Source organism: Rhinichthys klamathensis, unplaced genomic scaffold, assembly GCF_029890125.1.
Source record: "Rhinichthys klamathensis goyatoka isolate OS25496 unplaced genomic scaffold, OSU_Roscu_1.1 h1tg000168l_1, whole genome shotgun sequence".
In the NCBI taxonomy this organism is placed as follows: Eukaryota; Metazoa; Chordata; class Actinopteri; order Cypriniformes; family Leuciscidae; genus Rhinichthys; species Rhinichthys klamathensis.
Genome location: NW_026606699.1, coordinates 651,170 through 665,466, shown reverse-complemented (window position 1 = coordinate 665,466; position 14,297 = coordinate 651,170). Strand labels below are relative to the sequence as shown.

The 14,297-nt window shown below is 39.7% G+C and overlaps 1 protein-coding gene across 2 annotated transcripts in view; it reads right to left on the bottom strand.

Annotated features, from left to right (window-relative positions):
• The window catches only part of ptdss1a (phosphatidylserine synthase 1a), a 76,529-nt gene that overhangs the window by 58,239 nt on the left and 3,993 nt on the right, over nt 1-14,297 (bottom strand). Inside the window, exons 5-13 of one of the 2 annotated variants that reach the window (XM_056259452.1) lie at nt 13,985-14,143; nt 11,667-11,818; nt 11,449-11,590; nt 7,479-7,591; nt 6,130-6,195; nt 5,625-5,724; nt 5,338-5,406; nt 1,498-1,561; nt 552-646 (exon numbers count right to left, since the gene is read on the bottom strand). In XM_056259452.1, coding sequence (XP_056115427.1) covers nt 552-646; nt 1,498-1,561; nt 5,338-5,406; nt 5,625-5,724; nt 6,130-6,195; nt 7,479-7,591; nt 11,449-11,590; nt 11,667-11,818; nt 13,985-14,143 — 960 coding nt within the window. Of the gene's footprint in view, nt 1-254; nt 647-1,497; nt 1,562-5,337; nt 5,407-5,624; nt 5,725-6,129; nt 6,196-7,478; nt 7,592-11,448; nt 11,591-11,666; nt 11,819-13,984; nt 14,144-14,297 lie in introns of those variants that run through there. The other variant, XM_056259451.1, reaches the window with a different exon arrangement.

Sequence of the window (14,297 nt, the reverse complement as noted above, 5' to 3'; positions counted from 1 at the left end):
AAAACATAAAATCTTTCCATCCCCAAACTTTACATTTACATTTTAATGATGTTTTATTTATTAAACAAAAAAACATGCACCAGTGAAACATGCACAATAAGACCAGGAACGCGTTTTAAAGTATAAATTTTGATTTCGTGTTGACTTGATCTGACATCATTTGTAGACACATTATGATATGAATAACAATCTGAAATCGCTAGCATATAATACACAGTTGATAACATAAAATACAGTGACAAGTCACAACACTTCCGAGTCACGCATGCTACTGGAGAACACGGTGATTCACAGCACTGCTCGGGATCTAACGTGTTAACCAGTCTCTAGTTCAACAGGTAAAGTGAGCTCGCCATCTAAACACTGGACACACAGTATTGCCTATTCAAAGAGTTGCAAACCGCTCTGATATCTGAAATGTTCGAACTAAACCTGAGACAATCTCACCATTCATAATCACAGTCATCTGATGTTCCCTCCATTAACAGGAGTGACACCTGTGCAAACGTTCCCGTCTGAGGAAAAACGCTCAAAGCCTTCTAGAGACGGACTTATTTCTCCACCCCGTTGATGGTTCTGTATGATGGTTCCGAGTCCCTCCGTTTCCTGGTAGAAGAGTAAGTTGTGCCGTCCATCTCAAACTCCCCTACAGCACAGTTGCATTACAACGTGAGTTGAAACACTGAAGCAGTTCATGCACAGAAGCAAAGTATAATGCATGCACATTTAGACAAATCTAACGCCTACAATTTGAACTCCACTAGATATATTCAGAGTTGCATACTGATATTTTAAATTTTTTGCAATATATAGCATGCATACTATAAACTATGCATTTTATTTATTTTAGTTTTATTAATATTTTAAATATTAATAATAATTTTTAAACTTTATTCGTATGTTTTTAGTTTTCATGTTCATTTTAGTTTACTTTTTAATAACTTTGTAATGTGTTTTTATCATTTTATTATTTTTCTGTTGTTTTTTTAAATAATAAATTGCTATTTATGTTTCATTTATTTTTATTTCAGTTTTAGTTATAGTTTGTATTTATTTTCAGTTAATATATTTAGTGCCTTAACTTAATTAGGTTTATTGCTGAGGCAACATTTCAAATTTTCGCTAAGCTTAGGTTTTTAACTATATAGACTAATATTTATATTTTATTTCAGCCTTATTTCATGTTTTTAATAGTTTTATAGTCAACAATGATAACCCTGCCTGGATGATCTAATACATTTGCCAAAACTCACAATAAAAATATGCTTGACCTTTCATTTCCAATGTGACGAATGCACTTATCATATATTAAAAAATTAAATACAGTACTCTAGTATTAAAGTCGTTGCCAAGTCTCAGAACGTATTACCCACACGTCTTCTGCTCGTCCTCCACAAGAGGTCACAACACTCCAGGTTAGACTCGCTGAAGTCTGTAAACTGACATTAACATCCTGGTAATCTACATGCTGGTGTGTATGATTGGTTTAGTGTTTACCTTTGCATTCAGACACGGAGTCACCCGGCTCCGAGTAAAAACTGTCATCACACTCCGAGAAGCTCTATGGAGGTCAAAACATCATGATTTAGATTGCAAAACTCTTAAGATTCACTTTAGCACTGCTTGTATAGCCTGCTGTTAAGTCAGTTTTTAAATTCACATTTAAAGGCAACAGGGTTTGAGGTCACAATTGATAATGGCAGAACAAACGGGGAAGAAACAATAGAATGAAAACTCTTTCATGTCATTCCAAGACTGTATTCAATGCAACTTAAAGTGGATGATGATTTTTAGTGCTGAATCACAAAAAACACAGCCTTAGGGGCCGTTCACATAGAATGCGTTTATCCATTCCAGTGAGCTACTTTTACATTTGTGACCCGTCACGGAAACCAGGGACACAAGTCGGCAGCACAACTTGCGAGCAAAATGAGAAAGAAGCGTTTTTTTCCAAAATTGGTGATTTCCGCTTTTTTGCAGAATCTGTTAGTTGAGATCATGAAGAAGCCTCTACATGTTTGAGATAACAGTATTGGTATATTTAAAAGCGTACATTTTGAGGTTGAAATCGGCTTGTTTTTCGGAGATTCTAGCATGCAGTAGGGGCGTGTCATTGTCTGTGTGTATTTCCATACTGAATAGCCGCCGGCGCTTTTGCCCCCGCCCCCCAACAGCGTGGCTACTTAATATGCAGCGCTCTGGCCGGCTCTATCTGATATCAAAATTCAATGAAGATGGACGCCGCAAAGATTGTCGCAGACGAGCTGAAGCGTGGCAGTTACACCGAAAATGTTTTCGCCGCACTTTGTGGGCTCGGGAAACTGAACCGGAGGTATGGGCGCGGCGCGCGCGCCCTCGGTGCTTGAATACGGCGGCTCGGCTCGCTGACAGCGGTGACTAACTGTTTCATATGTGATGTCCCGATTGCTTTGAATGGGGAACGTTTTGTGAACAGGGAACAGACTTAATGGACTGGCAACAATCTCCATAGAACATGAACTGGCACAGAGAATCGAAATAGAGGATGCAGTTAAGACCTTTGCTGCGATGAAGGCCTGCCGTGCGCGTTTCTGAAACGTAAGTTAAGCTTCATTTGCTCTCTAGTCGTTATTTAAGATGCTGAACCTGCTGATGATATAATGTGCTTGCGGACATTTCATTTGTGTGTGTATACGCACATAAGAAAGTGGTGTAAAGAGATTTGCAACAGTAATCTGAGGAGGAAATATGATTATTTGGAAAATTCCTGTCATGACTGCTTAAAGAAAAATGCCAGCAGGCATTTACCTCCTGCATAAACTTTAATATTGTTGACATTTTGGGCACACGCGCGTTGCGCACTATTTGCGTTATATGTAGGCCTATGGCTTATTGGTCTTTGTGTGTTGTTGCTGGTTTTGCGTTATATGTATATGGCATATTGGTCTTTGTGTGTTGTTGCTGGTAAACGTTGCAAATAGAGGGGCAGCACAATTGTTTTTCGCCTAGAGCGGCAGAAGTGCATTCGCCGGTCCTGGGGGTGAGTTTGCATTAAGCATTAAAGTTTGTCGTTTTGTTTTAATTCTAAGAACACGTACATGTTATCTCATGTTTAGTCTGTTTAGACCTTCCCATACCTACCTATTGTTATTAGCTAGCTCAGGAAAGAAAAAAAAGCTGTAAAGCACAGGGGGAGCTTTACAGGGGGTATGGCTTATCTAAATGAGATGTAAATGAGCCCTATTGTCACTCCCAGCAGGAGAGAGAGGTGAGAATGCACAATCTTTTGAGGCCGTTTTCTCCCATTTTACCTTTTTTGAGTTCCTACCTTCAAATGGCCACAACTTCTCCAAATATTATCAGATTTCCACGTGTTACACATCGTTGGAAAGCTTGGAGACTACACTTTCAGAATCTATGAATAACTCAAAATGCCGAAGAACCGACTTGTGTCCCTAGTTTCCGTGATCGGTCACATTTTTTTCTATGTAAACACGCGTTAGACGGACGTGTATGACCGTTATGGCTGATTTACTTCTGCGTCGGACCTAAGCTATAGGCTACGCGCCGGGTTTCATTTATTATACTTATGCTTGTTGCAGTACTGGGTTGTGGTGCTCGCTTTTGGGTTAAGCTTTCCGCGACTGCGCAACTGGGTTATAGGTTGCCAGGTTGAGATGACAAACGGCTTGAAATTGTATATGTGTAACCCCTTCACCCGGGTCCTTCTCACCCCGCTCTGAGCGGGTCTCCGGTGTGAGAGTCAGGCACTCTAACAAGGAGGCTAAAGACTGCAGCCTCTAGCGTCTGTCGCTAAAGCGCCTATTGAGATCAGAGGAGTGAGGTTTACTCGCACAGCGTCTACTAGCTGGCCTCCGTTACATATGGTGTGTGGATTGTGTGAATATGTTGCATTTAATGCAAGATCTGCCAATTGGTCAACATTAGACAAACATATTGGTCCGGTTATTCATAAAGGAGTTTGGGCCATGCAAATTACGTGAGTTTCCCAGAAGAAATAACAAACCGGAAGGGGTCCAGGAGATAGGGCTAAAAACAACGTTAGAAACCCGGAAAAAACGGGAGTGTTGACAGGTATGCTCTACACATCTTCTCTCTGAGCTTGTTAGGTACTTTTCCATCCTCACAGACCCTTTTGACCTAATTTTACCTGATTTCTGACTGAGACACAGCAATACAGACTTTATGTGAGGCAAAGGAAAATCTCCAACACCGCTAGTAGGCAGTGTCCACGGGCATGTTGATGGTGTAACCCACAACATTAAAGGCAAAAGCCGAAGAAGAAGCGGCTTGTTGTGTACGTTATCGAAGAAGCAGGGGAGTAGTGATGGCGGAAAATAGACTTTTGTTGCAGCTTGAGTTGTTCACTTCAGTGAAAACAACGATGTTCTTTGATATTTATGTCGCAAGAGGAAATGCGACGCTTTCGCAGATTTCTTTTTTTTACCCGAGGGAGGGGTTCTAGCAGACCAATCACAGCGCTTGTGGTCCGCGTAGAATTGACGCGTTAAGTTTTTGGAGAGGTGCACGTCAGGTTAAGTGTGCTACACAGCCTACGATGTAGCTACGACGCAGAAGTATAAATCCGCCTTTGCGCTCGCGTCTTGCTTTTGCAGTGTCTCGCACATGAGCACCGCGTTTTTAAGATGGCGAGTCAAGTCAAACTATTTTCAACTTTTACACGCAGCGCCACTCATCAATGTCAGTTCCAAAACAGTGGACCAATCAGAAGACCCCGGAGGCGGGGTCCAAAAAATGGTCCAACGAACCGTTCGGTTCAAAAATGCGTACCGAAAGCCTCGTACCGAACGGTTCAATAAGAATACGTCTATCGTTACACCCCTAAATATGACTGAAGTCAGATGTATTTAATATTGCATGCGTGGCGCGCGAATCACCGTACTCTGCGCGCGTTCACCAGCGTGCTCCAAGTGTGAGTCGTTCCTATCGCGAAGCTGATGATAAAAGATCTAAAACACCAACATAAACTAAAAAAGACTGATGAAAAGAGGGGAAAACATCATCTATCGCCAACATAAATTAGAAGCTTTTTAAACTACTCATGACCACCTTTACTAGGATTTATCACTTGTTGTCAAAAATATCGATATTTCGATACTGAAATATCTGCAACTATTCCAATAGAAACAAGGAAAAATAAGGAAAAATATCTGCCAATGGGGTCAGAAAATACTAATAATTATAGACTCCTCCTCTCCCCTATTATCCTTTGCGAAGCTTGACAGCCCTTGCTCACAATATGCTTTGGTTCTGTGTCCTTTTGTTTTTTCAGGAACAAGAGTGAGCTGAGTAAATGATGACAAAGCCATGACTCACCTTCTCTCTGGGCCCGTAGTTTTCAGCATACCAGACCATCCCATATAGACACAGGAATGTGATGGAAGCCTTCAGATGAGAGAGAGAAACAAAGACTCGATCAATTACACATCAGCAGCTTTTGTGTTCACACAAAAACACTTTCTGAAAAGACTATTTTCAGGAAATCTCCTCCCACAGATGCCGAAAATAGCTTTCCGTTCAAGTTTTTGCTGAATGAGTAGAAATCAGAGTCATATTGATGCAATGAAAAGCTCAAAGTGAAGACAAAAAGTGAAGGAACTCACCAAACACAAGAGCCACAAAAACACATAGAGAATTTGCGTCTTGGAAAACAAGTCTTGTCCGAATTTAATGCAGGCTAACGCCTCCAGGAAAGCTATTGCCCTGTTGGAAAGAAGACAAGAGCGTTTCTACTGGACCTTGATTGCGCAACGTAAAGCTGACGGATGTCTAGATGATCTAACCTAGATGTTTGTGACAAAATAACTTGAACTGCACACAATCTAGGTCACTGTCTTATATCTGAGATAACGCAAATAACAATAGAGCAGCAAAGCCCACCAAAGCGCTGCAGTGGAACACAAGCATTCATGCGGGTTTGTGGTTAAACGTTCATTTGAATGAAAAGCCTGCAAGGCTTTCACCTCAAACACTGGTGACACCCATGCATGAACATCAGTGCACACTGAAGAGTGCGTGTTACTGATGACTTGCTCCGTTACTTGTGCATTACAGTGGACCACATGGGAGGCGGCTTCACACAAGTCATTTTAACAGGTTTAAACTCACCCAAACACCCAGCATTGTGTCCCGACCCGTTTGCACTGTGTGTCCGTGAGGTATGCATAATACTGCCTGTAGAGCAAACCAGAGAAATGCATCAGAACACATGAATAATCAAAGTCAAAATGATCCTTTAATACATGTTCTGGGTCTTGTTGCCGATTCTCTTCTTATTGTTTTAGAAGAGTGATTCCCAAACTTCTTTGTCAGCAAAAGATATTTACTTGAAGTCTTCCTGAGATTTTATGTTAATATTTCACATAAGTTAACAACACATTTGCATGATCATAGTTCTCTGAAATCAGTTAATGGTCACATGACATGCAGGTAAACAAATTAAATATTTAGTCTTTTTTTAGTGTTTTATTTTGATTGTTTACACTAAAAATAGTCAAAGATGAGAATCTTGGGCAGTTATGTGTAAGAATTTTTACCAATATTTACCCCCAAAAAAGTATATATTTCTCCCAACTGGATATGAATATAAAAAGGTAAGATCAGATTTTTTAATCAGGCTATTTATTTTTAATTACATTCTCACACACTTTGTGTATGGCACATAGAAGGCCTTGGGACTGAGAAAACATACTGGAGGTGCAGGTTTACCTCAGGAAAAACACTTTGCTCAAAGTAGTAAACTACTAAAAACAAACAACGTGCATAATCAAATAATCAAAACTCTCATCATGAGCACAAAACAAAGTTAACTTAGTTTTTTTGTCTTCCTTTGCCATCTCTAAATAATTTTTCAAATTATTACATTGTTTATTATAAAATTATCTTAATATGCTTACTAATAATGCTAAATGAGTCATCTGTATAACTGTATTCTCGTTTTAGCAAAAGTATCTATTTTGCTGCTCACCGTGTTTCTGCTACTGTTGTTAAAATAACAGCGTCATCCACAGCTCTTAATGTGGCGCTTTACGTCTTCATCGAGAGAGAGAATAACGCGCACTGACCGGAAAGGGTTTAAATAAAGCATGTCTGGCTCTAGATAAAAAAATATTAGTGGATGTAGCGTTGAAAGATCATTACTATAAAGTGTGAACCACTTTGTAGTTTTGACGCGCTGCTCACTTTAAGTTATTTACATTTTTTTGATTTTATTAATTATTCGCTTTTCATTAGCTTACAAAGCCCAGTTTGGGAAACTATGGATTAGAAAAATGTAACAACTTTTCTTTTTGGCTGATGTCACAAATCAATAAGTTAATCAATTCCCAATGGATAAAACTTCCAGTTCCACTTCCACCCTTCATTTGTTTCCTATTTTACTTTGAAATACATCAGACTTTGGAAGGAAAACGAGTTGGGAATGGGATTTTGTTATATATTGTTATATGTGTACCTACCGTACGGTGGGGGCAGTGATGATACCGATGAACAGAATTCTGCACCAGCTGAGAGCGTGGCATGCTGGGAACACAAAGATGTGCTTCAGGAAGAACGTGTTCAGCTCTGTTAGCTTGAGTGAGTGAGAGAGAGAGAGAAAATATTTTATGCATTGAACCAAAACTAAAAAAAGCTTTTTGGAAAAACTAAATCCAATGACCATTGAGAACTGGGACAAAAATTAACTGCAGAAGTAAATGAATAAAATCCTGTGTAGAAAGGAATTAGAAATGTTATGCAATAAACCAAAAGAAAAACTAGATGCAATTTTACAATTAATAAACTTCAGTACAAAATTAATTTGAATTAATCTGTTAATGCTAACCTGTTCATTTGCCTTTTGTTGCGACTCTCACATCAAACTTGTATTAGAAATATTGATAATTCTAGCAAATATTGATAAAGAAATGCATGGATGGTTTCAAACTGACTTTTAGATATACCTATTGTCAAGTATATTTTATTTGTTTTGTGATGATATAAACAACCAAGATTTTTTTTTAAATCATATTTTGCACACAGTCATTCTGTTTTTATGGAGTTGTTGTTGTTGCCGGACCTACTTAAAACAAGGCTAATGATCTATTGTAAACCATCATACAAAAAGCAAGCAGAGTGGAAATATGACTACTTTTTTTAAAAGTTACATTTGTAATAAGAATCATAGTGCAGTTAGTTCAGATTATGCTTCAGAGATTCACACAACACCAAAACCAGTTGTCAACTAATTTGGTCACAGTCTCTGAAGTGGAAATGGAGGGTCCGCTCACACACTCCCCTCCTCCGAATTCCCATTTCAAAGACATTTAATTACTATTTAAAGGGCCCTCAATAGGGAGCGAAGAGACCGGCCTCGCTCTCTCACAATAGAGAATGAAGAGCGTGCTTTCATCGCCATGGAAACGAGTCTGCACCCATTCTCTCTAGAGAACTCATATGACCCACATTTCTGAGCTAGTTAAAGCCAATCAAACAGTTTGATTAATCAGCATAAAAAATAACTAGTTTCAAACTAGTTATTTTTTATGCTGACCATAAAAGTAAAAAATATGTAACTTTTAAATACTGTTAATTAATATAATGTAGTATTTAATGAATTATTATTTATTCAATTATTAAAGGTGGTGGGGTAAGTCGTTTTTGAAATATGCTGTTTGGAAGTTAGTAGGACCGACACAACAACAAACGTGTAGCCAATCAGTATTAGGGGCGTCTGACGGTGGAGGAGAGAGAAGAGCACGAAGGAGATTTGAACTGAAGAAAGACTGCAGAAATAGAGATGGAAGAAATCACTGGAAAATAAAGGGTTATGTCTGGGCAAGAGCTTTAGGACCCGCGTTAATATTAGAAAAGCTGTCCAGCGCTGGAGAGAGCTCAGCGGCCTGAAATCAGAGGCGGAGGTTGCTTTGATTCGGGTCCACACGTGAGTAACACTGGTTTTGACACCGTGTCCTGACCAGATAAGATTCCAGCGACAAATAATTTGTCTGTCCACACTAGACACGACGCGACTGCGAGATGCGTCAAAATTAGTGCTGTCAAACAATTAAAATATGTAATCGCGATTAATCGCATTAATGTCATAGTTAACTCGCGATTAATCACACATTTTTATCTATTCTAAATGTCTCTTGACTTCTTTTTGTCCCATTATTTTTTCTCATTTTAATGCTCTTATCAACATGGAAAAGTGGATCGGCTTGCTTTGGGCAAATGTTTTTTTTATTGAAAACAACATTGGCATATACTGTGTTCAATTTCACACTAACATTCTCACTTGGAGCAAATAATCTCTCACACAATGTAACACTGTCCATCAATAAAAGGGTGAAAGAAATACTGACGAGGTCCTGATATTGACGAGGGGGCGGAGAATTCGCATCAGCTGTGTGTGTGTGTGTGTGTGTGTGTGTGCTTGGCCATCATCAAGTGGTATTTCAGACTGGACGTGCTGCGATGACGATAGCTCAGTTCACAATGACAAAACACACAGATCACTTTGGTCTTGTCAATGGAACCATTTGGCAACTTTTTAAAAGTAAACTTTCCATTCAGAGTCTTATTGGCATCCATTTCGGCGTCTTGCACTCGTCATCCACTCAAAACGTAACGTTAACCAACTATTTGGCCGGCTCGCAAGCCCAAAACAAGTGTGTGTGGCGTGCCTGTTGTTTTGTTTCCGGTCTGGCTAGATCCGCTTGCGCTTTGGTCGACGAAGCAACAAAACGTCCTCGCGCGGCGCAAGCCATTGAAATGAATGGGTTTCATTGCGCAGCGCCGCGTCCTGTTGCAAAAGCATGTGAAAAAAAACTAAAGTTTGCTAGGCCAAAAAGAACGTTAATCACGCGGAAAAAAAATTAACACCGTTAAAATGGGTTTGCATTAACGCCGTTAATAACGCGTTTAACTGACAGCCCTAGTCAAAATCAATGATAACCCACAGCCAATCAGAACAGCGTGTGCAAAACTTTTACGTTTTTTCTAAATATCGATAAAAAACTATTGCGAAATGACGCCGTTTCCATTAACCGATGTTATGCGACTAAAACGTCATTTTTTCCTCTTGCGATAAGTCATTCCAAAAATCATGGCAACGGATGTTTGGTAGGTAATATATAACAGAGCCACCGCACTAGACATTATTATTAATGGAAGGAGACATGCCGTGTTATCCAAGCATTAACGGCAAGGAAAGACCCTTATACTGTGAACGGCACATATGAGGTGTTTCTCAGTGTTTCTCCCTCATTTCTGCTCCGAGGTCTTGATTGTGGCATTTCTTTGAGGTTTAGAATCCAGTATTCCTGTAATTCTTTTTTCTTTAATGAATTTGATAAAGAACTGTCTCGTATTCTGTCCAAACACACCGCACCTTCTAAGTCATGTGACTGTAAATGCGCAAAAACTGTTTCCATTGCAGTTTTGCGAAATATTCCTTTTTCGAATTGCCTGAAAAACCACCTCAAGCAAGCGTAAAAACTTTTGCGTTAAACGGGAGTTTTTGCGAAATTGACGTGTTTCCATTGTGCGTATTTTCAATTCGCAATTTCAATTTGCGCAATTTGAAGGGTAATGGAAACATGGCTAGTGCACGCGACTCGCTTGCAGGCATAGACACAGTATAAGAAGTGGACAGAGCCATCTCATTGGAACTCAGTTGAGACAGTTGAAGCCCATTTTTAGCGATTTTTGAGCACTTCCGTTCCTGACGCGCAGACTCAAACCGACTCAAACTAAGCTTGATGGCGTGAGCAAACTGTCTGACAGACATAAATCTTCTAGTAGCTGTGCCAAGAGGAATCTGAATCATTCCCTTCCGAAACTTGCAGAGCCGGAGATCGTGAGTATTAGCTGTCCATGAGCTCGCAGCAGGAGCAACTTTACAACTCTCAATGGGCTTCTCCCTCCACTTTATGCCTGCACGTCCCCCCGATTGCGCGCGAGTTTCTACTTCTGTCTGTACGGTCATTTTCTCTAGTGTGCACCAGAGAGTCGCGTGTTATGACGCAATCGTTAGCCTATTTTTACAAAAAGGGCTTCTACAGGGCCATAACGTAAGATACAAAGTAATGGAGCCTTTTATACATTGTCGTGTTTCTTTAGAAATAAATAATGGACAAATGGAGTCTTTAAACGCCTCAGATGTAAAGTTATTCGCTGTCAGTGACGCCAAAATGAATGGGAGTCAATGGAAATGCTAACGCAAGTGAAGTTCTGCTACAAGATGGCGGCACCCGGCCGGCTTCAACTTCCGGTCGATGGATTACCCCCTTGCTTGCAGGGGTATTGGGGTTCGAGACTGACTCGGAGCAGGGCTGTTAGGATTGGTGTGTGAGTTTTGGAGGCGGAGAAATGAAGAAGGGGTGTGTTTGTTTAGGTTGATTTCAAACAAGGTGTGCATTAAAACTGTAATAAAATACTTTTACTAACCTGCCATATGATCATGAACAGATAGACTCCCGTCACCCTCTGCAAGGAAGACTTGGGGTCGAACCAGCGCACGTATGTCCAGCTGGCAGGCGTGAACTGTAAAACTGCACGTTTGATCTTGCCCGTAGTGCTGTGGATGTCTCTGTTCAGCAGAAAACACAGTTTCTAGCCACTGTAAATGCTGCAAAATCCAGTTTGAAATGAATCAGATCTCTTACTTGATACTGGCCCAGTGATACGTGCGCATCTCTAAGAAACGGCAGACAGTCATTCCCAGCCAGATGCCTCCTCCGTTACACAACAAAATATCCAGGATTACTTGATCCCACCAGCACTCCGCAAAATTAGGAAGAAGATGCATGAAGAACAACTGTACGGAGAGATTAAATTTGTGTATTATTGTGTGCTCTTCAAGAGACTCGACTCACCATTGATTTCAACTGTGTTTGCCATTAACATCTTTCAAACTAGCAATGTGATACTGTAATATGCATAAAAACATGTATCAAACTAAATAGTTAACTCAAGTAGTGTATTACTATATTGTGGTATTTAATTTAATTAATTATAACTGAATCAACAGGGCTCTGCACCGGTGCCACTAAGATCTACAGATGGTGGTACCAGCACCTGATTCGGAATCGCTGGGGGGATTGTTAATCATAAAGGTAATTTAATCATAAAATCACTATTGTTTTGCAATAATAAGTGCAGCAACTCATAATATTTCACATTTGACAGTAAAGCACTGAGCAGATGCAGAGTTGAGATGCAGAAAAAATAACTTATTAACAACAGTAACATGTGAAAACCAGATATTTTAAATTACATTTAAATTGGATAATATTTAGAGATTTGAAGTGCTGGAAAAAGTGTGAAGCCCTTTAAACATCTTTGAAAAGTGCTTGAATATCACTCTTAAAAGGTTGTACAAACCCTAAAATGAATAACGTAAAACCATTAGACTATTTCTGCCACAATACTATGGTTACAGTTAGCATTGCTACATTAAATCCATGGTGAATGTTGGTGATTTGTGAACTGAAAAGCCTTCTATAACTTGTTTGTTCATGGCTCAATGTTTTCTCATGGTTTCAACGTCACTGCTGTTTGATCTGATATCTGTGGTTTATAACAGAGAATTCTGCGCAGAACTTAAACGCTTCACACTAGATCTCACTGCGATGCTATTAATGGAGTGTCAAATTCAAATGCTTTCTAACTAGATCTCTCAGCGCTTTGTAGTAACAGTGTTGCGTGATTGAGATTGGCCTGTGAAAGCCTGTTCTGAGCTCGTGCTTTTCTATATTTCTCACTAAATAATTTGGAGCCAGATAATATATATATTGATATATATATTTAAAAAAAAAAAAAAAACATTTAAGATGAAGGATGACGTGAGTAATATTGATGAATTCTTACTTCGTCCTTCATCTTGGATGATTTGTTTTTCACTGTGCATTTCACAATTAATTCTGGGATTGCTAAATTAACTAGGTTTTGGACCAAACTAGGCTAAAACAAGCTAAAATGAGAGGAATTATTTGAAGCCAGACTCTGAACAATTTCAAATGCTCATTAGCTGTGAATTTTCATTGTCTTCTGCGAATCATCATAACAGCATTATAATCAGGTCAGGTGCATGATATTAGCGCTGGGCGGTGTGACCAAAAATCCATATCATGGTATTTGTCAAAATTATTCCGGATTCACGGGATATGACATTATTATTTTTTTCAAGCATGACTGGGTGTTAACCACATTTTCTACTGATTGAGAGATGAAATACTGCAGTAGATTGACTTAGAATGCCTTATTTTACTGTCATGAGTGAATATTGTAGAAAAATTCCACACTAGTATTAATACAGGTTTGCATAAAATGAGTCTGTTTAAAAGAGGTGCCAGCAGGAGGCGCTGTAGGAGCGGCAGAAACAGCGGTTTCCCCGGTAACGGTTGTACACAAACCAGTGCAGCGCTCATAAACGCTGCTTTATCAGGAAAGATAAAGAAAGATTCAATAAAAATACCCAAGACAGTCAGTTCACTTCAGATACATTCATATAAAAACACCCGCTCTGCGTTTTGACTTTGAAACGTGCAGTGCTCATGTTTAGTCAGCTTTATCAGTTAGTCAGCTTTATTGTCGATTCTTCACATGCTCCAGACATACAAGCAATCGAAATTACGTTTCCCTTCACGATGAATCATTTATTCAACGATGTCAAAACTCAAAACCAACCACAAATATATTTTCCAAAAGGCTGTGTTGATATTGTGAACCAATGTATGGGAAACACTAATATAATTTGACAGCTATCAATTATAGTTTAACGGTTCCATCTTCACCGTCACGCTTGGTTAAACATACAGCTGTGTCCTAACAATCCAACAGTGAAAAGCGAAGCCTCTCAAACAGTGTCGCGCCGCGTACCCATAAACACCGGTATTCGGTATGAACCGGTATACCGCCCAGCACTACGTTATATGTGAAGCAATGCCTCAAAACAAGATAAGGACCAGTTGCAGAGGTTTACCTCGGTGAGCTCCCAGGTGATGCTGATGCTCCAGCACAGGCCGTAGCTGCGGATGAGCAGAGCCTTCATCCCCCAACCCCAGAAATGACTGAAAGCGAAGATGTCAAAGTGGCTGAGGATTCGCTCCCATGTGATCACATGACAGTTCACCGCATACTCCTGTCAATCATCACAACACCAGAAGGACATCAGTGACATATGTTTAACACTCGCTGCAATTGTGGGCTTAACAAAGTTGAACGTAATGCATCCTTTTGAGATTTGTGACTTATTTTAGTATCATTGAGATACTATTATTGTTTTCATGGAGAGT